This window comes from Schistocerca cancellata, chromosome 6 (genome assembly GCF_023864275.1).
Source record: "Schistocerca cancellata isolate TAMUIC-IGC-003103 chromosome 6, iqSchCanc2.1, whole genome shotgun sequence".
Classification (NCBI taxonomy): domain Eukaryota; kingdom Metazoa; phylum Arthropoda; class Insecta; order Orthoptera; family Acrididae; genus Schistocerca; species Schistocerca cancellata.
Genome location: NC_064631.1, coordinates 487367225 through 487395162, shown reverse-complemented (window position 1 = coordinate 487395162; position 27938 = coordinate 487367225). Strand labels below are relative to the sequence as shown.

Here is a 27938-nt window from a genome sequence, read left to right as displayed (position 1 = left end):
ACTCTGCACCAGCAACCAGGTGTTTTATACCTAATGCTGAATAGCATACTAATCTCTTCAGTTCCCCACCAATACCACTGACACTTTCCTTTCCATGACCTGCAGCTAGTAAGTTCCATCTTAACAGAACTTTGAAATTTTCCTGAAAGTGAGTTAAATTAGAGAGAATAACACTGTTTAAAGTGACTTGCTGCACCATCTGAAAAAATGTTTATTGTTGATGCCTCTGGGTAGGTTTCCCTGAACACAAAAATCACAGAATTTTAGACAGAATGTGTTACAGCATATTTATCATGTTGAAATTTGTCACAAGCAGTAGCACAACTTTTTGCCATTATAGGACTTATCCAGGCAACTGCTGTCAAGATTGCAATCTGTTGAGAGTTCCAGTATGCAGATTGAGTTCCGTTTTAAAATCTGGCAGTATAATTTTTGGCAAAAATCTGTACTAAGATTTCTTTACCATCTACAGCACCTTTCTTTTTTTGAAAATATGTATCCTGAGTTTTCACCAAGAAGCAGTGTTTTAGGAACTGAGGTATTTCTTCAGCAAGTTCTTCAAATGTTTGAGACAGTATGTTCCTTCAGAACCTCAATTTTTCCGTTAACAGTTTTCCAAACCAACCATGGTAAGTCATTTGTATCATCTCTTAAGGAATTAAGCTGACTGAGCAGATTTCTGATATCACAACTATCACATTTGTTTGACATGCAGATTTCATTTTCAGGATTGCAGACTAATGTAGTGATCAGTTCTGATGATCATTTAGGAATATCCTTTTTATGCCCACCTAGAGCAGTCAAGAGTCAATTGACGTTCTGATGATAGCTGGCACAAGCAGCTGTGGTGAGGCATTTCACTGATTAGAAGGACAAAGTTTGGTCGCAGTGAAAAGAATTTTGATTTCCCCACTTCCTTATCAGTGTTTTCCTTTTTAAATATTTGATATGCCCCTTAAATATTGGTGTACATAAATCTCTTCTGAAATTTTTGTTTTTCTTCATTCGCTCTCATTGTTCCCAGGAACTTGCAGTCATATATCATCCCTTTGATTTAATTGCTTGACTAAATCTCACCCAGTTTCTGTTTTTGTTTTGTTTCTGGGGTTATAGAGAGACAATGAGCATTAGCGAGTTTTGTGATCAGACAGCGAATCTTGCTTGGACTTACTGTAAGTGACTTCAATGCCTTTTTGACAGACATTGCTTTACTTTGGGGGGTGGATAAGCAGGTGCAACATGAAAGGGTGACCGAAGTCCTGCAGGCTGTATCTTCTTCTCTTTTAGTTTCTGTCTGTACTCTCTCTTTAGAATTTCCCCCTCCTCCCCTAAAACTGCTGCTTCATGTTTAGTGCTAGTTTTCTGTCTCTCTGTGGGCTTAGCAGCCTTTTTTTTTGCCAGTACTTCTCTTTGCCTCCCTGATATTCTTCAGTATTTTCCTCTCTCTCTCTCTCTCTCTCTCTCTCTATCTATCTATCTATCTATCTATCTTTGTGCTGCAGATTTACCCATCTTCTTAGATTGGATATTGGAAACCAACCAACCAACAAAACAGACAAACAAACAAAAGTTACGTTTAGCTCAGTGATCCACATATACTGGTCTGTGACAGCATGGGACAGTTATTAAAAGCTTTCTCCAGTGTTATGGTTTTGTGTTATTTGAGATCAGGTTGCTGTTGGATGTTTATCACATGAAGTTCATTTATCATACAAAACAGCATTGAATAAATATTAATTGTTTGAATGTAATACAAAAAAATCCACTTTTTCTGTGATAAAATGGGACACTCAAACCATCATAATTAAAGTTCCAATATTATATATAATATGGAGTAATAATGACAAATAAATTAAATGCAAATGTAGCCATGAGTCTATATGTAAGTAAATAAAAGATTAATTTTCAGAATTATTCAAATTTATTTATAAGAAATCTTCCTCAAATGGAACAGCCCAGACAGTTCTTTCAATAATCATCGTCACCTTGCAGTAATATAACAATAATAAAGATGTAACAATGTTGCCACTTGTTGTTTATACAATTTCTCAGAGTTAGGTCTATTTTACTTCAAATTTAATCCATCCAACCTTCACTTACAGAAAAAAATTCAATCTTTGTTTTAAGTTTTCATGGAATGGCCCATATATCTTGCACACAAAGTGGAATAATCGTCATGGCTGGCTCTCCCAAGGATCTAAATAACTCTGAAGGACTCTCATCTACTTTAGAGGCTGTGTCTATACTCTGTCAGATTCTTCACATAATATCTTACCTCCCATCCCAGCTTCACTACTTCTTCTCTTTCTCTTATTGCACTCAAGTTTGTTCCCCTTATACAGGATGAACCAGAATTCCGCTGTCTGACTTTCAAAGGTTGTTCAGGAATACCTTCAGAGTCTTTTGGTATAAGGGATCTATGGTCTCCGGCCGCTCGTAACAGAGGTATTATATTTTGCCTGGTTTCTTGTCCCAATTAGGTTTGTTTCTGTGTTGTTTTTGTTGCTATGGTCTTCAGTACGAAGACTCGTTTGATGCAGCTCTCCATGGTACTCTGTTCTGTACAAGTCTCTTTATCTCTGAATAACTACTGCAACTCAAATCCATTTGAACCTGCTTACTGTTCTTGTCTCTTGGTCTCCCTCTGGTTTACCTACGACATTTCCTCCAGTACTAAACTGGTGATCCCTTGATGTCTCAGAATATGTCGTACAACCAATTCACTCTTCTAATCAGGTTGTGCAACAAATTACTTTTCTTCCCAATTCTTTCCAGTACCTCTCCATTAGTTACACAATGTAGCCGTCTAATCTTCAGCACTGTTCTATGGCTCCACATTACAAAAGCTTCTGTTTTCTTGTCTGGGCTGCATATCATCCTCATTTCACTCCTGTACAAGGCTGCATTCCATACACTTAAATTTGTATTCAGTATTAACACATTTCTCTTCTTCACAAATGCTTTTCTTGCCATTGTCAGAGTACATTTTATACCGTGTCTAATTTGGCCATTATCCATTATTTTACTATCCAAATAGCAAAACTTGTGTGTTACATACTTTTAGTGTCTCATTTCCTAATCTGATTTCCTCAGAGTTGCGTGATTTAATTCAGCTTTGCTCCCTTACCCATGTTTTGCTTTTGTTAATGTTCATGTTATGTCCTCCTTCCAAGACAGTGCCCTTTCCATTCATCTGCACTTGCAAAACATTTGATGTCTGTGACAGAATTGCAGTGTCATTGGCTAACCTCAAAGTTCATAATTAGTTTCCCTAACTTAAATTCCTTCTCCAAATTTTTCTGTTGCTTCGTTTATTACTTGCTCAGAGTACTGATTGAATGACATCAGTGATAGGCTACAAACCTGACTCTCTCCCTTCTCAACTATTGATTTGCTTTCATGCTCTTCAGCTCTTATAACTGCTGTCTGGTTTCTATATAAGTTGTAAATAGCTTTTCGCTTCCTGTATTTTATCCTTGTTACCTGCAGAATTTCAAAGAGGGTATACCAGTCAGTATTTTCAAAAGCATTATCTAAGGCTATAAAAGCTGTCAGTGTAGGTTTGCCTTTCTTTAACGTATCTTCTAAGCTATGTCGTAGGGTCAATATTGCCTCACATGTTTCTACATTTCTGTAGAATCCGATTTGCTCTTCCCACTAGGTTGACTTCCACTAGTTTTTCCATTATTCTGTAAGTAATGCACATCAGTATTCTGCAACCTTGACTTATTAAACTACAAGTTTGGTAATATTCATGTCTCTCAGTACCTGCTTTCTTTGGAGTTGGGATTATATTCTTCTTGAAATCTGAGGGTATTTTCCCTGTCCCATGTATCTTGCACCCCAGGTGGAATAGTTTTGTCATGCCTGGCTTTTTCAAGGCTATCAGCGGTTCTGGAAGACTGTCGTCACTTCTAGGTGCCTTCTCCCAGCTTAGGTCTTTCAGTGCTCTGTCAAATTCTCCCACCCCAATTTCCCTGTTATAGCCCGTAGCTATGTATTCCTTTCAATTTTCCTTTCTTAGCTTAGTACTTGTTTTCCATCTGAGCACTTGATATTCATTCAGCTGCTTCTCTTTTGTACAAAGCTCTCTTTAATTTTCCTGTTGGTAGTGTGTGTCTTTCCCCTAGTAATACATGCTTCTGTAGAACTTATATTTGTCTTAGTGAGCAATTCTTGCTTAGCCATTTTGTGATTTGTCACCCTCATTTTTTAGTCTCATTTCCCTTTTGCGTGCTTCATTTACTGCATCTTTATATTCCTCCTTTCATCAGTTAATTCAATATCTCAGGTGATATCCAAGGATTTGTGCTGTAAACACCTGCCTTGTGCAGTTCTAGGTTGTCTTTGACAGATCTCAACAGCGACGAAATATTTGCAGGAGGGTGAAAGATTGCTTTCACTTTATATTTTCTTAGTATTCTGCCTATTTGCTCTGAAATATTACCAATTTATGATAAATAGGCGGTCATTTTAAAGACCTCTTTCTCTTCTTTGCTCCATCATTTACAGGTCTGTAGCGCTCTCTCCACTTGATGGGACTAATACCCATTCTTCAGAAATACAGTCTGCAGATGCTCCTTTCTGTTTGCAAACTATTGGTTTCAGAGATGACATGGGCTCGGTGAATCAATGTCTTCAAAATGCCCATCGTTTGTGCCCTATGGTGGCAACTAGTGGCTTGGAAGAAAAGGTCTCTGCGAGTGGGCCTTCTGTATGCTGAATGACCAAGTGTGCCATCGCTCTTACGTTGCACCAAGATGTCTAAAAAAGGCAGCCAACCCTCCTCCAACTCCATAGTAAATTTTATGTTTTGGTGTATGCAGTTCAGATGTTGTACTAACTCTTGCAGACGATCCAAACCACGAGGCCAAACTAGAAAAGTATCATCAACATATTGCCAAAATGCTGTTGGTTTAAAAGTGGCTGAGGCGTGGAATCCAGTCGTGTCCTCCGTAGCTGGCGTAATTCTGTGATGGAACCGCAGGAAGACAATTGAATTGATATCGAATTGGTGAGTTTTCACCATGGAGATCAAGCGGCGCAGCAGAATCGAATGCGCTTAAGTAGCATTCACACAACACCAAGTGAATCCACCACTGAAGATGGCCAGAAGGCTCAGCACTGAAATATTGTGGCAGGAAGTTACAAACATCCGGCAGTTCTCCCGGAATTTTGTGGAACAATATGTACACTGGGAAAGTTTTAAATCTCTTCTGACTTAATTCCTGTTCATGCCATCAGCAAATGATACCATATTGATTTTATGCCTGTGGCAAACTTTCCAATTAAGGAGACAGAAATAAAACTCTTCCAGTAAGTTATTAGTGGACAAGAAAAAATTTGATCTCCAGCACTTACAATCTTGACCATTAATGGACAAAGTTTAAGGATATTGTCCAATGCATTGCAGACAGGTATGTGACAAACAAAGTTGTGAGGGATGGGAAAGACCTGCTGTGATTCGACAGCCATGTTAGAAAGCTGCTACAAAAACAAAGAGAACTTCACTGCAAATTTAAATGTAACCAAAGCCTCACAGACAAAAACTGAAAGACGCCAAAATTAGTGTAAGGAGAGCAGTGTGTGACATTTTCATTGAATTTGAAGTAAAATTCTGTCTACTGACTCAATAGAAAGTCGTAAAAAGTTTTGCTCTCATGTTAAATGGATTGAAACCATCTGTCCAGACACTTGTGACCATAATGGCATTGGTCCCCTAGGGGGCTCACCTCTTTGAGAGGTTCGTGCATGCTTGGCTACCATGGGGCCCTGGCCTTTGCAGCATTTCTTCCCTTCCATGTTGCCTGTCTATCCTCTTGCTATTTTTTTTTTTTTTTTACACCTCCCTTGGCAAACAGTCTGGAATGTTTTTGAAATATGTTCCGCATTTTCAGTAGCTGACATCAGAACAGTCTTTCTGCTGTTTTTTGTTCCTCTTTTCTTTCTTTGTTCCCCTTCTCCTATCCTTCCTCCACTTCAGAATTTGAGGTTCATCTTTTTCTTCTTTCTCCCTGTGTGCTCCTGAAGGCCGATCTTTTTCTTCTTTCTCCCTGTGTGCTCCTGAAGGCCGGCCCATGTGTCTGATGTGTAACAAGTGACTGGGTAATGTGTAATTCCCAGTCCTGGGTTGACAGGTAGTGTTCTCATGTACCCACTAGTATTGGGAGGGGTGATTGCCTGAGCTGCGACCTTCCCAGTTGCCGATTGGTCCTTCTGTCAGGTGTTTGGGAGTTGTGACCTCAGCTGTAAACAATCACGTAAATTGGGTGTGTCGGAGGGGGGGGGGGCAGTTGGAAGAAGCACACCATCAGAGACACAGGCAATCGTGCGGGATTTTCTCGCAATGAGCAAATCATCTTCTTCACAGTCAACGTCTAGTAAATGTAAAGAGAATAAGGCTAATGATTCAGAGACCCTTCCAGCTGCACCACTTTTCCTCATAGTTTCATGTACTGAAGATGATCAGTCCTTTGCTGCAATAAATCTGTATATTATTCTGAAAGGTGTTGATACAGTTGCCAGCCCTGTGAAATCGTGCTCTTGTTTACGCAATGGCACTTTGAGTTTTTCGTGTTGAGGTCCATTGATCACTGAATTCTTCCCGTGGTGTTATTCACACTAGGCTGTTCGATGGCCTGACCGAAACAGAAATCCAAACGTACCTCTCTGATCAGAATGTCATTGCAATCCATTGGATGATGAGAAAGGTAGATCCATCCTTAGTGCCCACACGCACTCTTTTTCTCACTTTTGATAATGATGCTTCTGTCAAAGATCAAAGCAGGCTATCAAGTTACCACAGTCCAACCGTACATTCCGAACCTGATGCGCTGCTACCAATGGCATTGTTACAACCACACTTGAATGTCGACACCTGGTCAAATTGTAACCTGTGGTAGGGATGCTTATGAGGGCAATTGCCCACCTCCTCCTCCCCACTCTATCGATTGCAATGGTGACCATGGCGTCTCTTCTCAAGATTATCCCATGTATCTCAATGAGTGGGCTGTCGAGGAGATCCAGTTGATGGAAAAAGCGCCTTACCCAGTCACTTACAAGTTGTTGGCTAGTAGGAAACCCTCCATTCTACCATCTGGCACTTGCAGTACTGTTCTTGCTACATCTTGTTCCATGAAGGACATGTCCAAACAGACATGCAACCTCAAATTCAGCATCGCGGTTGTTACACCTCATGGTGCAAAGTCACCTGCTACTCAACCGGCAGGCCGGAAAGGACAGAAGGAATACTGCCAACAAGACTTCTTATGTCCCTCCAGCCAACAAACATTTGAGTCTCCCTCTGCAAACTGTAAAGGCTCCAAGAAACCAAACAAAGGGAAATGGTCTTCTCCTTCGCCGATTCAGATACCCTCTTCGAAGGTGTCTCCTGCGATACCCTTGCCTGGCTGACCTCCATGTTGCCGGTGCGCACCACCAACCATTGTTGTGCCCTGGACTCTGCAAACCGACAGAAGAAGAACGTCGATGCTTCTGTAGATCTCGTGGAGCAGGTTTGTACAGCCTCTGCGCCCTGTAGCAGTGAGTCTTCGAAGGCTGGCACTCGGCAGCCGCTGAGGTGACACCCCCTTCATTTTTTCCCTCCTCCCCTTTCCTAGTCATGACACTCTTTGATCCAACAAAGAGGACTTGGCTGCTCTTGGAATTGCAGCATCTGCTTATTCTCTGCCTCTAGGAAACAAAATTGCTTCCTCATGACGCTTTGAGTTCTCGGATTTCTTCCCGGTCCTCTTTGACACCCCCCCTCCCCCCATGTCTCCCCCCCAACACCCCCCATGCCCCCCCCCACCTGCCCCTGAGGACGGCATTCCATCTCATGGGGGAGTAATGCTGCTCGTCTGGGATGATGTTCATAGTCAACCCATCTCCCTGACTACACAGCTTCAAGCTGTTGCAGTTCTCAGTTTCCTTCCTCACTTGCACTTTTCCAATTGTATCATTTACCTTCCTCCGTCACTCGGTGTCACCAGGGCAGACTTCATCCAGCTTATTGGGCAACTCCCTCACACCTTTTTGCTGCTCAGTGACTTTAATGCACACCATCCCCTTTGGGGTTCTCCCAGAACCTGTCCAAAAGGTGCCTTCTTGGCTGACATCAATCAACTTAACTTCGTCTGCCTTAACAGGGTAGCATCTACATTCCTTTCAGACTCCATGCACACCTATTCCCATTTGGACCTCTCGTTCTCACTGCGCAACGTGCCCATCATCTCAAGTGGCGAGTTCTCTCTGACACATACTTGAGTGACCATTTCCTATGTACTATCCATTTGCTGACTCCTACCCCACCTCCGTGCACACTCAAATGGCAGCTTTCTAAGGCTGACTGAAGGCTTTACTCCTCCCTGGTGATCTTCAATGAACAACATTTCCCCACTTGTGATGACCAGGTAGAATATCTTACAAATGTCACCCTTACCACCACAGAAAGTTCCATTCCTTGTACTTCCTCTTTATCATGCCATGCCCCGGTCTCTTGGTGGACTGAGGTGTACCATGACACAGTTCGCATGCAGAGATGTGCTCTCCACATTTTTAACTGTCATCCTATGATGGCAAACTGAATTTGTTATAAACAGTTGCGTGCACAGTGTCATTCCATTCTTCAGGATAGCAAAAAAGCTAGTTGGATTTCCTTTGCTAGTTGCTTTAACAGTTCCACTCCCTCTTCCATCATATGGGCCAACTTCCAACAATTCTCTGGGACCAAGGTCTGTTCCCCAGTTTCTGGCCTGGCAGTAGCAGCTGCTGTCATAGTGAATCCTATTGTTATCTCCAATACATTGGCCTGCTATTTTATGGAGATTTTGAGCTCCACCATCACTCTCCCTTCCTCCATTGGAAATGAGTGGAGGAGGTTCAGGCAATGCCACCTTTACTATGAAGGAGCTAGACCATGCTCTCACTTCATCTGAATCCTCCACCCCAGGGCCGGACAGTGTTCTCATTCAGATGTTGCAGAACCCCTCTCTTGTGGGCAAGCACATTTCCTCCGTCATTGGCTCCGATGATTTTCGGTATTGGCTTATTGAACATTGCTCAGTATTTACAGCAGAGCACTTTGCCCTGTATCAGGCCATTCAGTGTATCTGGTGACACAGGCTTTTCAATTGTGTCATCTGCTCTGACTCTCTGTGACCTTCAGAGCCTCCGTGTGCTGTACACTGTCTATCCCTTTGTGCAACGGGGCCACGAAAGCTGTCGCTCACTCTTGATGGAGCCATTACGATGTTCATGTGGGTTTCTGGTCACGTCAGTCTGATGGAAAATGGGGCTGCTGATACTGCTGCCAAGGCTGCAGTCCTTGTACCTCGGCCCACTAGTTCTTCCATTCCCTCCAATGATCTCTGTGTTGCTGTCTGACAACACGTGGTGTCACTTTGGCATCACCACTGGTCCTCCTTTTGTGGGAACAAGCTCCAGAGAATTAAGACTCTTCTAGGAGCATGGATGACCTCCTCTTGGCCCTCTTGCCGTGAGGAGATCGTTTTAGCTAGATTGCGTATTGGGCACTATCTGTTTAGCCATTGCCATTTGTTAAGTGGTGTTCCTGCACCACTTTGTGCTCATTGTCTTCAAACTCTGACAGTTTGTCATTTCCTGATGGAATGCCCTTTTCTTAACCACTTATGTTCTCATTTGTGTTTGCTGTCTGAATCATCAGCCATTTTAACAAATGTTGCTCACAGTGTCAACTGTGTTTTACTTTTTATCCATCGTAGCAATATGGCGAAGGACGTTTGATCTTTAGTTCAGGACCTCTGTTTCTCTATGGTGTATTTTATAGATCTTTCTCCAAGTTCCTGATTTTAGCTGTCTTTCTTTCCGTCGATTGGGCATAACATGTAGTCGTTTTTAACTCCTTTTTTTGTCTTCGTGTTCTACAGTTCTGTTGTGGGCACGTATGACCCTAGTTGTTTTTGCGCCCAAAAACAAAACAAAACAAACAAAATGGTACTGAACTGGAGGATGATAGAGAGAAAGCGGAAGTACTAACTGTATTTTGCAAAATGAGTTTCACTGAGAAAGATCATACTGTGGTTCCTCATTTAAATCATTGCATGATTGTCAAAATGACAGATGTAGAATTAAATGACCATGTGATGGAAAACTAATTGGAATTGATCAACAGAGAATTGTTCCTGGACTTGATGGTATACTGTTGATACAGTTGAAATCCAGCTTTGTTTGTCAACAAGACCCACAAGGCAGTAGATACTGATGCCAAGGTTGATGCCATCTCTCTTTACATCTAGAAGCTGTTTGATACAGTTCCACATGCCACCTAATGAACAAAACATGAACCTACAGAATATCAGACCGGCTATGTGATTGGATTGAAGAGTTTTAGCAAATAGAAAATAACATGTCATTCTCAATGTAGATAAGTCTTCAGACCCTAAACTAACTTCTGGCTTACCCCAAAAGAATGTTACAGGACCATTACTTTTCACGGTATACGTACAGATTTTCCCAAGAGGTACATTACAACTTCAGTGTTATACAGCAGTCAATTTGTAATTAACTTGGAGAACAAAAGTAAAGTTTGTTTGATGAACCAACTCAAAAAGTTTTATTCTGGTTCTTTAATCAAGATCTACATGCTCTCCCCCTGTAGCACATGTATTATCTAGTCGATAGTGAATAGCATTAGAAGTTCCATGAGCCTTTTTGCGGATGATGCTGATATATACAGAGAAGTCATAATGTTAGAAATTTTTAGCATAATGCAGGAAGATTTGCAGAAGATTGTCACTTTGTGCACTGATTGGCACTTGACCCTTAACATAAACAAATGTTATGAGTTGTGTATAAATAGGCAGAAAGACCCACTATTGTGTGATTACATGATTGCAGAACAATCACTGAAAGCAGTTGTTTGCATAAAACATCTAAGAAGTACGCATACAGTGTAATTTAAAGTAGAATGAGAATATGAAGCTAATCGCTGGTAAGGCAGATGCAGTACTGAGATTAATTGGAAGAACCCTCAGAAAGTGTAGTCAACTGATACAGAAGATGGCTCATAAAACCCTTGTTTGACCTATAATTGAATATTTCTCATCAGTCTGTCATCCATACCAAATATGACTGATATAGGAAATAGAGAAGATCCAAAGAAGGGCTCGCATTTTGTCACAGATTCATTTAGTAAGCACAAAAGCACCACAGTAATGCTCGGCCAACTCCAATAGCGAGTTTGCAAGAGAAGTGTTAATCATCATGGTGTGGTTTACTGTTAATATTCTGAGAGTGTACATTTTTAGAAAAGGCAACTAGAATATTGCTTGCTTGTACATAAACCTCGCAAAAGACTTAGGTGGTAAATTTAGAGAGATTTGAGCACATGCAGAGGCTTACCAACAATCATTGTTTCTCTGAAACATTCACGAATGGAAATGGAAATGAGGGAAGGGGCAGTCCACCACACACCATAAGGAAGGTGGCTTGCAGAGTGTAGATGTAGATGGAGACGTAAGAAGTGGGAGAGGGGGAGTTCTCTCTCTCTCTCTCTCTCTCTCTCTCTCTCTCTGTGTGTGTGTGTGTGTGTGTGTGTGTGTGTGTGTGTGTGTGTGTGTGTGTGAGGGAGAGGGGAGGCCTGAGGTCAATAACATAAAAATGTAAATTACCCAGTTTCAAAAAAATAGATAATAATATAAATATATTTCTGAATATATGTTGTTTTTTGTTGCAGTTTTAGAGTCGTGTCCTACAACATTCTCGCTGACTTGTACGCTGATTCTGACACGGCTCGGCTGCAGCTGTTTCCCTACTGTCCGCCATATGCATTGAATGTGGACTACAGAAAACAACTGTTTGTGAAAGAGATTCTAGGTAAGACCTTAATTAACTTTATATTTACTGATTGATTTCACGTAGCAAGTTTACTTCTGCAAAATGCTTAACTTGGACGTTGTACTGAAAACAGACTGAATAAATTTCATATTTGCTATGAGGTGTCAACGAGTTTGAACTACTCTGTATGGGGTTTGTATTGTGTCCGTGGTGAAGTGCATGAGTGTGGAATGGAAGGAAGAACGAGGATGTAACTCAGTGCTGGGATATGCCCTTACCTCTTCCAAAGGGTACCTGGAGGGGGCATGAAGTTTAATGTTTCTATCCACCCTCTGGATTATTATGAACTGTGGCATATTCCCTGATTTCATGTACCTTTGTGGATTGGTTGGGATTTAACCTAGGAGGTTGAGCTACAGACTGGTGGTTAAAAAAAATGCTGAGTAACCATTACCTCACCCCCTTCCCCAAATTAAAAATGCTATCTAGATTGTCTAATATATTTTCATTTATTATGGCTACTGCCATCATCAGAACAAAAATTAAACCTTGTAATACAAAGCTCAGTTATTATATAAACTACGCCTAAGTGGGATGGCAACAGTTAGCACTTGGCACTTAGCTTAAAAATAGATTTTATTGTTACTGAAACCAAATTTTGTTTTACGAGTTGTAAGTTCCAACCCTTTTATGGAAATAGGTGAAGCATCAAAAAAAATGAAAGTATGTCATGTAATCTGAATACTATTGTTCGTAAAAATTCACTTATTGCAGACTCGTATCAGGAGTTTTATTATATATAAATTTCTAATATGGCTGTGGATATGAAAGTGTGCCACTAAATAAATGAAGTTTATATTTGAACACATTCGTTTTGTGACACAAACTTTTTGTCTCAGTTTATTATGAATATATACACAACTGCACACAGAACTATTTATTTTCTGTCGAGTGAAGTGGAATTTTATTAAGATGTTAGACTTGCATTCTGGAGGATAGCAGCTCAAATTGCTGTTCAGCCATTAAGATGTAAGTCTTCTGTGGTTTCCCTAAATCACTTAACGCAAATTCCTGGATGGTTACTTAAAAGACACAACTGATTTCCTTTTCTATCTTTACCCTATCTGAGCCTTTGCTCCACCTCTGATGATTTTGTCGTCAACAAGATATTTTGTTGTAGTCGTCTTTCTATTTAATTTCCCAGTTTTCAGTACTATAACTTTAAGCTGTAAGTAGTTACGGTACGTTCTGATTGTCTAAATGTATATTTCTTACTTACAAAGTGTATTGCAGAATGCGGTAAGGGAAAGAAACAATAGAGTTGAAGAGGCCAGGTCTAGAACACAGATGTGTGAGAGATACAGACCTGGGCTTGTGGGGTTTTTAAGACATTCTGGTGTGCAATAAACTCCTGTTCAGTTTTGAGAACCATGGGTGGGTGATGGGAGGGAATATAAATGGATCCATTGTTGTGCTGGACAACTTGTTCAGCCACAAGGGACAAAGATAACTTTTTAAGCTTTATATGTTTGAACATAGCACGACTTGCACCCTTGATGAATGCCATTAAGTTACCTGTCAGTAAAGTCAGATAGTTCACAGAAACAGTTGGCCATAGGTGCATCTCTATTGTAACGTGTGCCTTTACTTACTCTTCATCCCCAAGATTTTCCCTCATGATAGAATCACTGGAACGTGCATTCAGAATGCCAGAATGAATAATGTTGTTTATGCATTGTTGTTTTTTCAAGCTTTGAGTAATTTATTCAATTAACGTATATTTGTTTTGGGTTGAAGGTTATAATGCAGATTTAATCTGCCTTCAGGAGGTTGATTCGAAGGTCTTCAATTATGACCTTCTCCCAGTTCTTTCTTCTGAAGGATATGATGGGGTGTTTGAGAAAAAAGGAAAAACCGTGTCTGAAGGTCTTGCATGCTTCTTCCATTCTTCCAAATACAAGTAAGTCTTCATTTAATTCGTGATTTCATAGCTAATATTAAAGATCGTCAACATCTTTAGAGGTAGTAATGTTTTATTGTGTATATAGAAAGTATTTTATATCTTGTAAATACTGTTCTCTGCATCAAACAGAAAAATGGTTAAAATTGCAGGGAGACATATTGACATGTTGACCAGTATTTAACTTGGTCTAGGTAACCTTCTCTCTATTTTCAACATTCTGCAGTGAAACCCTCCTTCCTCCTGGAAAGAGGAATGCATAGTTCATAAAACTAGAAATAGTATTTCTCATGTTTAAAGTGATTATATGCACAGTTATTTGATTTTCATAGTTCAAAAATACCACTACTGTTTCACTTATTAGGTGAATTTATCTTCTTGTTTAACATTCAAAGTTCTTACTAACATAGTTACACAACAAATTGCACTTGAAACTGACCACATATCATTAGATTGACAGTAGCTTCACGATCCATGTGGATGCATCTGTATTGACTAAATTTTTGGTTTGATCTTGATTTTGCCCATTTAACATTACACCTCAGTTCATTCCCTGTTTGGCTGCTGATTAACATGATTTTGTTATGTAATATCTCATTCCATTCATATTGAATGAAAACGCTAGGAATTATTTGTTTGCTTTCCTTAACTTACACAGAAGCAACATTCCGTAGGTTACATGTTCACTGTAGGTGGTGCCAAGTCTTAGGTAACTAGAGTATCATGACCAGCCTTAAAACAGTGCACACATGTGTGCAGTGGCAAGGAGCAGTGTACCTCGTGACACTTCAACCAGTAGTGTCATTCCGCCATGTCTGTTTGTAGCCTGTGCATCGGAGTGCGTGCAACACGTTTAGAATCGATTTTCATGTTATTTTAGGTATTGTGAGGTTATATAGCCATTATAATGTTCACTACAGGTGATATAGAACATACATGACAAATATTACATTAAGAAGTGCTTGTGACAGTTTTCTGAGCTTATAAATTCTCCTAAGCAGAAACAGTGGCTGATTGTAGCGCTCACCCGTGTATTGCTACGAGGGTCACTCCAAAAGAAATGCACACTATTTTTGTAAGAAAACAGTTTTCATTCTGCATGTGTGAAAGTTTTACAGTGTGTAGATACATCCTTCCCGCTTGTTTTCAAACTTAGTTCAACCTGTTCCCGTGAGTGGCACCGTCACAGCATATCTTTAAGATGGCTGCTACACTTGACGTTCGTCAGAAGCAACAGGCTGTCATAGAATTCCTGTGCTGTGAAAACGAAACAGTGGGAAGCATCCACAAGAGGTTGAGAAAAGGTGTATGGAGATGCTGCTGTCGATCGCAGTACAGTTAGTCGGTGGGCAAGCAGGTTACGTGATGAAAGCAGGCACGGCAATATTGAGGGTTGCCCTTGCAGTGGCAGGCCGTGTACTGTACACACTCCAGACAATGTGCAGAGAGTTAATGAATTGGTGACTGCTGACAGACGCATCACAGTGAACGAATTGTCACGATATGTTGGGATAGGGGAAGGGAGTGTTTGCAGAATACCGAAAGTGTTGGTGTTAAAAAAATGTTTGTGCCAGGTGGGTTCCCAGGATGTTGACAGTGGCTCACAAAGAAACAAGAAAAACAGTATGCAGCGAACTTTTGGAACAGTACGAGAATGGTGGAGATGAATTTCTTGGACGAATTGTGACAGGTGATGAAACATGACTCCATCATTTTTCACCAGAGACGAAGAGGAAATCAATGGAGTGGCATCATGCAAATTCACCCAAGGGGGAAAAAAAAAAAAAAAATTCAAAACCACACCTTCTGCTGGAAAAGTTATGGCCACTTTGTTTTTCGATTCCGAAGGACTCTTGCTTGTGGACATCATGCCAAGTGGAACCACCATATGTGGCAACACTGAAGAAACTTCAAGCTCGACTGAGTCGTGTTCGACCACATCGGCAAAAGCAGGATGTTTTGCTGTTGTACGTTAATGCGTGGCCACATGTCAGTCAAAAAACCATGGAAGCAATCACAAAACTCTGATGGACAACACTGAAACACTCACCTTACAGTACTGACCTGGCTCTATGTGACTATCATCTCATTGGGAAAGTGAAAGACTCTCTTCGTGGAACAAGGTTTGAAGATAATGACTCCCTTGTGCACGTTGTCAAACAGTGGCTCCAACAGGTTGGTCCAGAATTTTACCGTGCGGGTATACAGGCGCTGTTTCCAAGATGGCGTAAGGCAGTTGAGAGGGATGGAAATTATGCAGAGAAATGAAAATATTGTTCCTAAAGGATGTATCTACACACTGTAAAACTTTCAAGCATGTAGAATAAAAGATGGATTAAAAAAAAAAATAGTGTGCATTTATTTTGGAGTGACCCTTATAGTTACCTAGGCAGGCAATGGTGGATTGTGAGGTGTGGGACAGAAATAGGAAGTACACTGGCAACTCTGCAAGATATTCTGTCTTCTGCTGTGCAGAATATATCATGCTGCTGCCTTTTACGTGCACCCAGCTATAACAAGCATCTGTAGTGAACACAAAATTCCTAAGCCATGGAGTGGTCAGCACTACCAGTCCTATATTTTTCAGCAACAGTGGAACTTTACAGGGTCTTCATTGTTTGGATCTTAAGCATGTGGGACCTTATCTTGCAGAAGAAAAACCTTAAAACACTCTGGGGGAAAATATTCATTAAAATGAAACACTCATTAATGTAGATGTGCTGGAGGACCTATTACATATCAGTTGAGGCTTAATTGTGCAGGTATGCGCACACAGAGACATACAAGCATTATTTCTGTCTGTTCCCAACCTGGAAATGAAACGGGAAGAAGCCTTTATGTAGGGTTCCATGAAAGTTGTCCAGTGCCATGTATTTTTCAGTTATTCACAGACATAGATTTATGTTGCAGTGTTCCCCTTTAAATGATATGTTAATATCTTAATCTAGCTTAAAATCATACCTTTTGGACAACTACTTCTATTCCATGGATGAATTTCTGTTTCAGAACTGGTAAAAAAAAAAAGTACCTCTAAATGTAGTTGCATTTGTAGAACTAAAAATATCAGTAATATTAATATTAACACTATTCATGTGTGTATACATATCTTGTAATCTGACTTGTTCCACATCATATCGATAAAATTATCGGGAAAATGATCTATGGCACATGACATAACTAAAACTAAACTAACTAAAACTATACTGGGTGTAACAAAAAGGTACGGTACAAATTGCAAGGTACATTCCTCACATGTAGATAATAATATAAATATATAGGTAGATGAACAAATTATGTTATGTGAACATGAGTCTGGAAATGCTTTGTTTCTATGTAACAAATAATTTTCTCCATCTCATTAATCATGGGAAAAACACACAAACAAAATGTACCAGCATACCACATAACTTTTTCTCGCAGGAGATGTTCAATATGCCCTTCTTGGGCATTGATACATGCATCAGCCCCCCGTCGTAGCGAAACTCAGATGCGCTGATGTATCCCTGAAGTATTGTGTATGGTTTTGCAGCCCTGCATTATATAGGCACGGAGACTCTGAACATCTTGTACTGGGATTCCATACACGAGAGCTTTCAAATGCCCCCACAAATAAAATTCCAATGAGGCTAGGTCCAGAGAGCGTGGAGACCAAGCAGTTTACCTATCCATCCATCACCAAAACTGTTATTTAGAAACCAACGGACATTAACACTAAAATGAGGAGGTGCTCCACTGTGCATCAAGTATGTGTTTTGTTGCACAGCTAAAGGTACATCTGCTAACAGGTCAGGTAGAACATTCTCTACAAAATTATGATAACTTTGCTCATACATGCCCATTCTGAAAATTTACGATCTGATCTCATTAAAACTATGTCTCATCTTTGAACAACACCATTGCATTAAAATTATGGTTGACACTTTGTTGGTTGATTAAACCATTTGCAGAAGAGTATGGTATGGATACATCTGGTTCTCGTGTAACACTCGCCAGTCAGTCTTGTCGTCAACATTCAGTGTTGCAGCTATGTGACTTATACTGACACTAGAGTCATTGTCAACTGCATGAAGAATTGCAGTCTCCCATTGCAGTGTCCTCATACTTCTAGGCCGCCCCAGGTGTGAGTATCAGGTTTAAATGCCCCATGTACCCAAGTTGATGGTCAATAACTTCAATCATTTGTCTGTTGGGGCACCTTCATCCTGGACATCTATCCTGGTAGAAATGCTGAGTGTGAGCACCATTGCCATCAGCTAATCCATACATCAAATGGGCATCTGCCACTTTTGCATTTATGTGCACTGCCATTGCACGAGCCAAGTGTGTGATTAACTCTGCGTAGTAATCCGTGTGCTTGCAATGGTCATACTGATTACTGGAAGAATTGATTTTACCTGTAAACAAGCACTGATGTATGTCGCATGGCAACAGGGACATGTAGGACAAAACAGTGGTGATTCACAACATAACCAGGTGTCACGAAGAGTGCATGTTCCCCATGATTCTAACATTCTGTTCTTGTGTGTTTCCCACGATCAAGTTGGAGAAAATGAGTTGTAACGTGGAAACAAAGCATTTCCAGACACACATTCATATAAAATTATTTCTTCATCTGCATGTGAGGAATGTGTCGTGCAATGTGTGCTGTAAATTTTTGTTACCCTGTGTACAGGGTGATCAGAAACAGTCTGAGAAGCTTGCATGGGTGTTACAGGGTAGGTTGTACCGCTATTTCTGAGTTAACTAGCATTGAAGTTAGTCAATCAGGCTGTTGCATGCTCAAATTCAAGCGACCCAGCAGAGACTCTGTGGCCAAGCAAACGTGTTCTCCGTTCAGTTTCCTAAAACCGAACAAAAGTGCAATACAAAAATTGGATGTGGGATGGTAGTAAGGATTAAAACTGCGCCGAAGGCTGAGTAATCTCAGACGCTATCACCTATGCTATGAGAACAACTGACACTAATTGTATCTGATGGAGTGCTTGAATTTGAATTTGCATGTGCAATGGCCTGGTTAGTTGATTTCTAAGATGATAACTCCAACAGCACTACATACAGAATTTATTTCTTAACAATTATTTCTCAGCACAACCTACCTTTACAAGCTTTTCAGACTGTTTACGACCACCCCATTGTGCTCAACAATATTATGAAAAGGATAGATTGCTATTAACCAACAGAGGAAGTGCTGAGTTGTAGACACTCTAACATTTCTGACTTAAAGTGTGAGTGTGGATCTGGGTCATTTTGGTTTATTCCCCCAAACCACCTTTCACTTATTTACGAGGTGACGTACCTGGAATTTGCAGCCACTCTTCTTTACTGGATAGCTGGCTGCTGGAAACCCTCTCAACTTCTTCTCCGTCGAATAACGCTAGGTACAGGAATTTTTTAACTCTTTGTACTTATGAAATAAGTAGACATACAAACATTGCTTTTCATCAATTAATGATGTATTTGACTTCCATACACAATAAAACTCTCACTTTCAACATAAATATGTAACTTCCGGTAAATCCCTCATACAATCGAACGTCAGAAACAAATTAAATTAAAGAGTTCTTTTTCATCTGTTTTTGTTTTAACAACAATAGTCAATGACCCAATAAGCACAGAGCTGCATATAAACTCCGTGGTTCTTCCTCACATACTTACTAAAACATCTGTGGATTGTTCGACAGGTACTTGTCAGTGCCGTTCGTCTGCCACGTCTACTTTCTTCCCGCGACTGATTTTAAACCTGCACACACAAACATGTGACATGCAGTAGGTAGGATTCTACCATCCCACACTCGTATCCAGAATATCGTGTGTTCAAGAAGGTAGCAGGCTGAGTGGTTCTAGAATTTACACAGAAATTCTCAAATCATTACACATACCCCCTGCCCCCAGATCGAACACGCAATATTTTTATACATAATCATTATGGAAATAATATCAGTCGTAATAAAATTTCATATCTTAACAGTATACATTTCTTACATATGTTTATATACATATCTTTCCTTTCAATAACAATTCTCTGTTCTCTCTTGAAAAATCTTTTGCTTATTGTTTCTCTACTATTGTCTTATTTTACTTTGTTATTAAGACATGAGCATTTACTCGTGGTTTTAGTCAGCATTACTAATATTTAGCAATTGTGAGGACACCCTTTCTTTTCTTTATTTCCTTTATGACACATGAGTAATCTATTTTCTATTCATATCTTTTGTACTACCTTTTTTTCCTAGTATGTACTATTTTCATTATTTGTAGCTTGGAGGAACTCTGGATGAAATGAAAGTGTTCTTTTGACACTCATTTATTTCCATGAAACATAATAATGCTAGTTGTCCATAGAATTCACACTTCCCAGAATAATCCGTATAAAATTTGTGACTGTCACGATACTGTCCCCTTCTCCTAGGATCAGCACCTATTTATTGCTTGTGGATTGACCTTATGAGAGCACTTCCTCTTTCCATTCTGGTAGGTATGCCCCTTATAAAACATCCCAATTGTTGAGGCCACAGATCGTCCCATCTCCACGTAGGTACGCGTGCCCTTTATACTTAGTGGATGCCAGGTACGCCTGCACTTTATACTTACAAGGGAACCTCCCCATCACCCCCCCCCCCCCCCCCCCTCAGATTTAGTTATAAGTTGGCACAGTGGATAGGCCTTGAAAAACTGAACACAGATCAATTGAGAAAACAGGAAGAAGTTTTGTGGAACTATGAAAAAAATAAGCAAAATATACAAACTGAGTAGTCCATGTGCAGCATAGGCAACATCAAGAATAGCGCGAGCTCAGGAGCGTCGTGGTCCCCTGGTTAGCGTGAGCAGCTGCGGAATGAGAGGTCCTCGGTTCAAGTCTTCCCCCGAGTGAAAAATTGGAAAATTTACTGCCTTTATTTTCGAAAAATTATGATCTGTCCGTTTGTTCATTGACATCTCTGTTCACTATAATAAGTTTAGTGTCTGTGTTTTGCGACCGCACCGCAAAACCATGCGATTAGTAGACGAAAGGATGTGCCTCTCCAATGGGAACCGAAAACATTTGATCGCAAGGTAATAGGTCAACCGATTCCTCCACAGGAAAACACGTCTGATATATTCTATATGACACTGGTGACGGCATGTGCGTCACGACAGGAATATGTTGTCGTCCCACCTAACATGTACACTTGGCGAATGGGTAAAAAGATTCTTCTACCTTGCCCGATTTAGGTTTTCTTGTGGATGTGATATTCACTCCCAAAAAAGTGATGAAAACATAAGAGTGTCACATAAACTGCAACAAATGAATGCAACAGTTTCACGGCCACACAGTTTTCCCTGTGCTCTGTCAAAACATATGTTTTTAACGTTTCCAAATTGTTCCGTGTGCAGACCGTCAAATCCTGCATATGTCCAAGCAAATCTGAACATGTCCTGGAATTTTGGAGAGCAAAGTTGATTATATAAAAAATTAAACTTTTCACTCGAGGGAAGACTTGAACCAAGGACCTCTCGTTCCGCAGCTGCTCACTTTAACCACGGGACCACGGCGCTCCTTAACTCACACTGTCCTTGATGTTGTATATCTTGCACATGGACTACTCAGTTTGTATATTTTGCTTATTTTTTTCATAGTTCCACACAACTTCTTCCTGTTTTCTCGATTGATCTGTGTTCAGTTTTTCAAGGCCTATTCACTGGGCCAACTTATAACTAAATCTGAGGGGGGTGCGATGGGGAGGTACCCTTATTAGTGAATGCCAGGTACGCCCCCCCCCCCCCCCTCTTACCCTTTCTGAGTAGGCCTCATGGTTCATTAGCCTAGTATACATTTATATGTATACCATTAAATATCTTCTGGTAAAGATAGATTTGTATCTTAAACTTCACATTCATTCTTTAATATATCATTTACTCCCTAGAGTCCTCCTCTACTTATCAACGTCTATATTTTCAATAGATACTATGTCAACCCCCCACCACCACCCCTTGCGTTGGTGGGGAGGCTTGCGTACCTCAGCGATACAGATAGATACAGATAGCTGTACCGTAGGTGCAACCACAACAGAGGGGTATCTGTTGAGAGGCCAGACAAACGTGTGGTTCCTGAAGAGTGGCAGCAGCCTTTTCAGTAGTTACAGGGGCAACAGTCTGGATGATTGACTGATCTGGCCTTGTAACACTAACCAAAACGGTCTTGCTGTGCTGGTACTGCGAACGGCTGAAAGCAAGGGGAAACTACAGCCGTAATTTTTCCCGAGGGCATGCAGCTTTACTGTATGGTTAAATGATCATGACGTCCTCTTGGGTAAAATATTCTGGAGGTAAAATAGTCCACCATTCGGATCTCCAGGTGGGGACTACTTAAGAGGACGTCGTTATCAGGAGAAAGAAAACTGGCATTCAACGGATCGGAGCATGGAATGTCAGATCCCTTAATCGGGCAGGTAGGTTAGAAAATTTAAAAAGGGAAATGGATAGGTTAAAGTTATATATAGCGGGAATTAGTGAAGTTCAGTGGCAGGATGAACCTGACTTCTGGTCAGGTGAATACAGGATTATAAATACAAAATCAAGTAGGGGTAATGCAGGTGTAGGTTTAATAATGAATAAAAAAGTAGGAATGCGGGTAAGCTACTACAAACAGCATAGTGAACGCATTATTGTGGCCAAGATAGACACGAAGCCCATGCCTACCAGAGTACTACAAGTTTATATGCCGACTAGCTCTGCAGATGACGAAGAAACTGGAGAAATGTATGATGAAATAAAATAAATTATTCAGATAGTGAAGGGTGACGAAAATTTAATAGTCGTGGGTGACTGGAATTCGGTAGTAGGAAAAGGGAGAGAAGGAAACATAGTAGGTGAATATTGACTGGGGCTAAGAAATTAAAGAGGAAGCTGCCTGGTAGAATTTTGCACAGAGAACAACTTAATTGTAGCTAATACTTGGTTCAAGAATGATAAAAGAAGGTTGTATACAGGGAAGAAGCCTGGAGATACTGACAGGTTTCAAATAGATTATGTAATGGTCAGACAGAGATTTAGGAACCAGGTTTTAAATCGTAAGACATTTCCAGGGGCAGATGTGGACTCTGACCACAATCTATCGGTTATGAACTGTAGATTAAAACTGAAGAAACTGCAAAAAGGTGGGAATTTAAGGAGATGGGACCTGGATAAATTGAAAGAACCAGAGGTTGTACAGAGTTTCAGGGAGAGCATTAGGTAACGATTGACAAGAATGGGGGAAAGAAATACAGTAGAAGAAGAATGGATAGCTTTGACAGATGAAATAGTGAAATAAGCAGAGGATCAAGTAGGTAAAAAGATGAGGGCTAATAGAAATTCTTGGGTAACAGAAGAGATATTGAATTTAATTGATGAAAGAAGAAAATACAAAAATGCAGTAAATGAAGCAGGCAAAAAGGAATACAAACATCTCAAAAATGAGAACGACAGGAAGTGCAAAATGGCTAAGCAGGGTTGGCTAGAGGACAAATGTAAGGATGTAGGGGCGCATATCACTAGGGGTAAGATAGATACTGCCTACAGGAAAATTAAAGAGACTTTTGCAGAAAAAAGAACCACTTGTATGAATATCAAGAGCTCAGATGGAAACCCAGTTTTAACCAAAGAAGGGAAAGCAGAAAGGTGGAAGGAGTATATAGAGGCTCTATACAAGGGCGATGTTCTTGAGGACAATATTATGGAAATGGAAGAGGAGATAGAAGAAGATGAAATGGGTAATATGATACTGCGAGAAGAGTTTGACAGAGCACTGAAAGACCAAAGTCGAAACAAGGCCCTGGGAGTAGACAACATTCCATTAGAACTACTGATAGCCTTGGGAGAGCCAGCCCTGACAAAACTCTACTATCTGGTGAGCAAGATGTATGAGACAGGTGAAATACCTTCAGACTTCAACAAGAATATAATAATTCCAATTCCAGATGTGAAAATTACCGATCTATCAGTTTAATAAGCAACAGCTGCAAAATACTAACACGAATTCTTTCCAGACGAATGGAAAAACTGGTAGAAGCCGACCTTGGGGAACCTCAGTTTGAATTACATCGAAATGTTGGAACACGCGAGGCAATACTGACCATACAACTGATCTTAGAGAATAGATTAAGGCAAGGCAAGCCTACGTTTCTAGCATTTGTGAACTTAGAAAAAAGCTTTTGACAATGTTGATTGGAATACTCTCTTTCATATTCTGAAGGTGGCAGGGGTAAAATACAGGGAGCGAAAAGCTATTTACAATTTGTACAGAAACCAGATGGAAGTTATAAGAGTCAAGGGGCATGAATGGGAAGCAGTGGTCGGTAAAGGAGTGAGACGGGGTTGTAGTCTATCCCCGATGTTATTCAATCAGTATATTGAGCAAACAGTAAAGGAAACAAAAGAAAAATTCGGAGTAGGAATTAAAATCCATGGAGAAGCAATAAAAACATTGTAATTCTGTCAGAGACAGCAAAGGACCTGGAAGAGCAGCTGAACGGAATGGACAGTGTCTTCAAAAGAGGATATAAGATGAACATCAACAAAAGCAAAACGAGGATAATGGAATGTAATCGAATTAAATCAGGTGATGCTGAGGGAATTAGATTAGGAAATGGGTTGCTTGAAGTAGTAAACGAGTTTTGCTATTTGGGGAGCAAAATAACTAATGATGGTCGAAGTAGAGAGGATATAAAATGTAGACTGGCAATGGCAAGGAAAGCGTTTCTGAAGAAGAGAAATTTGTTAACATCGAGTATAGGTTTAAGTGTCAGGAAATCGTTTCTGAAAGTATTTGTATGGAGTGTAGCCATGTATGGAAGTGAAACATGTGTGATAAATAGTTTGGACAAGAAGAGAATAGAAGCTTTCGAAATGTGGTGCTACAGAAGAATGCTGAAGATTAGATGGGTAGATCACATAACTAATCAGGAGGTGTTGAATAGAATTGGGAGAAGAGGAGTTTGCGGCACAACTTGACAAGAAGGAGGGACCGGTTGGTAGGACATGTTCTGAGGCATCAAGAGATCACCAATTTAGTATTAGAGGGAAGCGTAGAGGGTAAAAATTGTAGAGGGAGACCAAGAGATGAATATACTAAACAGATTGAGAAGGATGTAGGTTGCAGTAGATACAGGGAGATGAAGAAGCTTGCACAGGATAGAGTAGCATGGAGAGCTGCATCAAACCAGTCTCAGGACTGAAGACCACAACAACAACAACAACAACAATGTCTACATATACTATTTACGTCCCACTATCCTTGAATTCATCAGAGTATTTATTACACTGACGTTTCTTAATGATCAACATGACTAATCCCTCTCCTACTTTTGTTTTCTTTCTTTGCTCATCCCTCTTTCTTATTTATCCATTCCTCATTACTAATTTATAGTTGTTCGTTATGTAGCATTTTCGTTCCATAAACATATATGCTTTTCTCTCTCTGTGCGCCTGAGTTCATTGTGCCTATTCTAATCTCTATTTAGAACTGTCACTGTTCTTTGTTTATGTGCACCTCTTCTTATGTACATTTGATGTAGAACCGTCATAGCTTCCTATATATGGGCACATATTTCCACATGTACACACATTTTCCCCTACATCATGACAGGCTTTGTCTTATATTATTTAATGTTTGTGTAGAAGTGTATATTTGTGTATAAGTGGATGTGTGTTAGAGTAGTTCTGATTGTTTGGCCTTCTTATCTAAAGATAAGATTTAGGTTTCTAGTAAACACAGATATAAGGAAGGGAGATAGAAGTTTGTGAATATCAAAAGAGGGAAATAATAGACAGCGTTTTCCAACCACTACACAAGATGGCTTTTCTCGCATAGATTGGCAATCATCTAATTAAAATATGAACTAATCCTTCTTCTTCCATTGGCTTATCTAAATACTTTGCTCATGTTAAATGCCAATTGAAATATTTCCTTATAGTACCCCAAGTATTATTATAATATTTTGGTTCCCATAGATCTGATATTAACTTTTCTTGAGCACTGGCCGACCAGTACTTCTCTTTAAATTTCTTTTGAAAGTCTCCCCAAGAGGAAAAATTCTCAGTATTTACTGTTCCCTATTCTGAGGCTTCCCCTGGAAGATACCCCAAAGCAAATTCAATCTTCTTGGAATCTTCCCAGTTTTTTTGGTAAAGCTTTGTTAAACCTTTTTAAGAAATGGGTCATATGTACATCTCCGTCCAGCTTAAATTTAGGAAATTGCCTAGATAACCCTGAATTAGCTCCGCATTGCAAATCAGTCACCACTTCACTAGTTAATACAACATTAGGTGAAGTTACCCTTTTTTCTACTTTATCTTGGATAACCTTAAATTCTCTCCACAGGTCATCCATACCCTTCCTGGTATCACTAAGTTTAGAAGAAGGAATGGGTGATACGTTTCCGAATGTTATTCTCTCGGTAACCTTTCGATCTATAATTACTCTAAATTGTTCCTCCAAACTAATTACACTTATAATATGAGAGTTAGCTATTTTCTCTTTGAAATTTCTTTCTACTTTATCTACCCATGTATTGACACCTGTAATTTGCAATTGAATGACTGGCATTAATTCGTTCTGCTTATATACACTCTCTTTCAAAAATAAACTTGTGTAGTTATCAATATCAGTCAGCAAACATTCTGGTGTTAAAATGTAAGAATGCCAAGTTCATTAAAGGCTGTACTTGATTTACAAAAGTGAGATTCATGAGTCTGGCATGATAACATTTTGCCACATTAATCTAGAAGAGTAATAGTGGGGACAACACTCAGAGCCTCCATCAGTTATTAGTGTTGTTTACAGACAGTTTTGAATGTTAACATTCAGTGTTAACCATTCTAGAGATAATGAGTATTCATTGTGCTATCATTTTGTCTCCTTACAGGTTATTAGATACTCATAATTTGATTCTTTCTGAAGAACTGCCTGAAAATCCTTTATTTTCGGACTTGTGGCAAAAAATTAGAACAAATGAACCTCTGATTACTAGGCTACAGGCAAGAACAACTTCATTGCAGGTAAAAATCTCACACCTGTTTTATTGCTTTTTCTGGATTTTGATTTTATGTTGAAGTGTAACCTGCATTCTTTACTATTTAAGGTCACTGTGCTGGATTGTGTTAATTCACAAAGATGTTTAGTTGTTGGCAACACCCACCTATATTTCCATCCGGATGCTGACCACATACGACTTCTGCAGGCTGGAATGATAATTCTGTATCTTCAAGATATTTTACTAAGTGTAAGAAGATCGGTAAGTAAAAAAAGAAAAAATATACTGTATAGGCTGAGAGTGGTTTTCCACTGTAAGTCAATTAGTAAAAAAAAAAAAGAAAAAATATACTGTATAGGCTGAGAGCAGTTTTTCATTGTAAGTCAGTCATAGGGAGTTCAGCAAACATTTGTACACATTTCAGTGTATAAAAAAGACAAGCCGGGATTACTACCCCAGTTTAATTATTGCACCACTGAAAAGATGAATTATATGAACATTATAATATTCCCAGTATTTGGTTGTGTAGCAATCTACGAAACTGGAACTGATACAGACATGAAAATGTACAGAGACTATATGGTCATACAATATACCGCATGCACACCCTGCAGTGCTGTGGCAGTCATGAGCCATTGGCTAAGTTACTGGTTAGAGTTGAGTTGAGGACAGTAAAACCAGAAATCTGGCTATTGTGAATCCCTTTCTCTACTTCTGTGGAATAGTATCTACCGTATTTACTCGAATCTAAGCCGCACTTTTTTTCCGGTTTTTGTAATCCAAAAAACCGCCTGCGGCTTAGAATCGAGTGCAAAGCAAGCGGAAGTTCTGAAAAATGTTGGTAGGTGCTGCCACAACTAACTTCTCCCGTCGAATATATGTAACGCTATACAGGCATGCTTTGTAGGCACAAAGATAAATACTGGCGCCAAAACCTCTGCGTCAGTAAATAATTGTTTTTTAAAAAAGGGTGGAAGACGAGCTTTTTTTCTCCGCCCTGAGTTTCGACCACAGCATTTTCATACATTATCCAACGATGTAAGTACAAATTCCGTATTGTTCATCTTCGAATGTAGCAGAATTTCAATGTACTACGAAAATCCGACTGGCAAGACTGTTGGGATGTTTGTCAATATGGCCAACTCTACGTTCTAAATTTTTTCCTACCT

At 39.9% G+C, this 27938-nt stretch overlaps 1 protein-coding gene across 1 annotated transcript in view; it reads left to right on the top strand.

Annotated features, from left to right (window-relative positions):
- The window catches only part of LOC126191224 (2',5'-phosphodiesterase 12), a 67844-nt gene that overhangs the window by 15087 nt on the left and 24819 nt on the right, over positions 1 to 27938 (top strand). Inside the window, exons 2-5 of the mRNA XM_049932026.1 lie at positions 11717 to 11856; positions 13615 to 13777; positions 26662 to 26794; positions 26878 to 27030. Of these exons, the coding sequence (XP_049787983.1) occupies positions 11717 to 11856; positions 13615 to 13777; positions 26662 to 26794; positions 26878 to 27030 (589 nt within the window). The remainder of the gene's footprint in view (positions 1 to 11716; positions 11857 to 13614; positions 13778 to 26661; positions 26795 to 26877; positions 27031 to 27938) is intronic.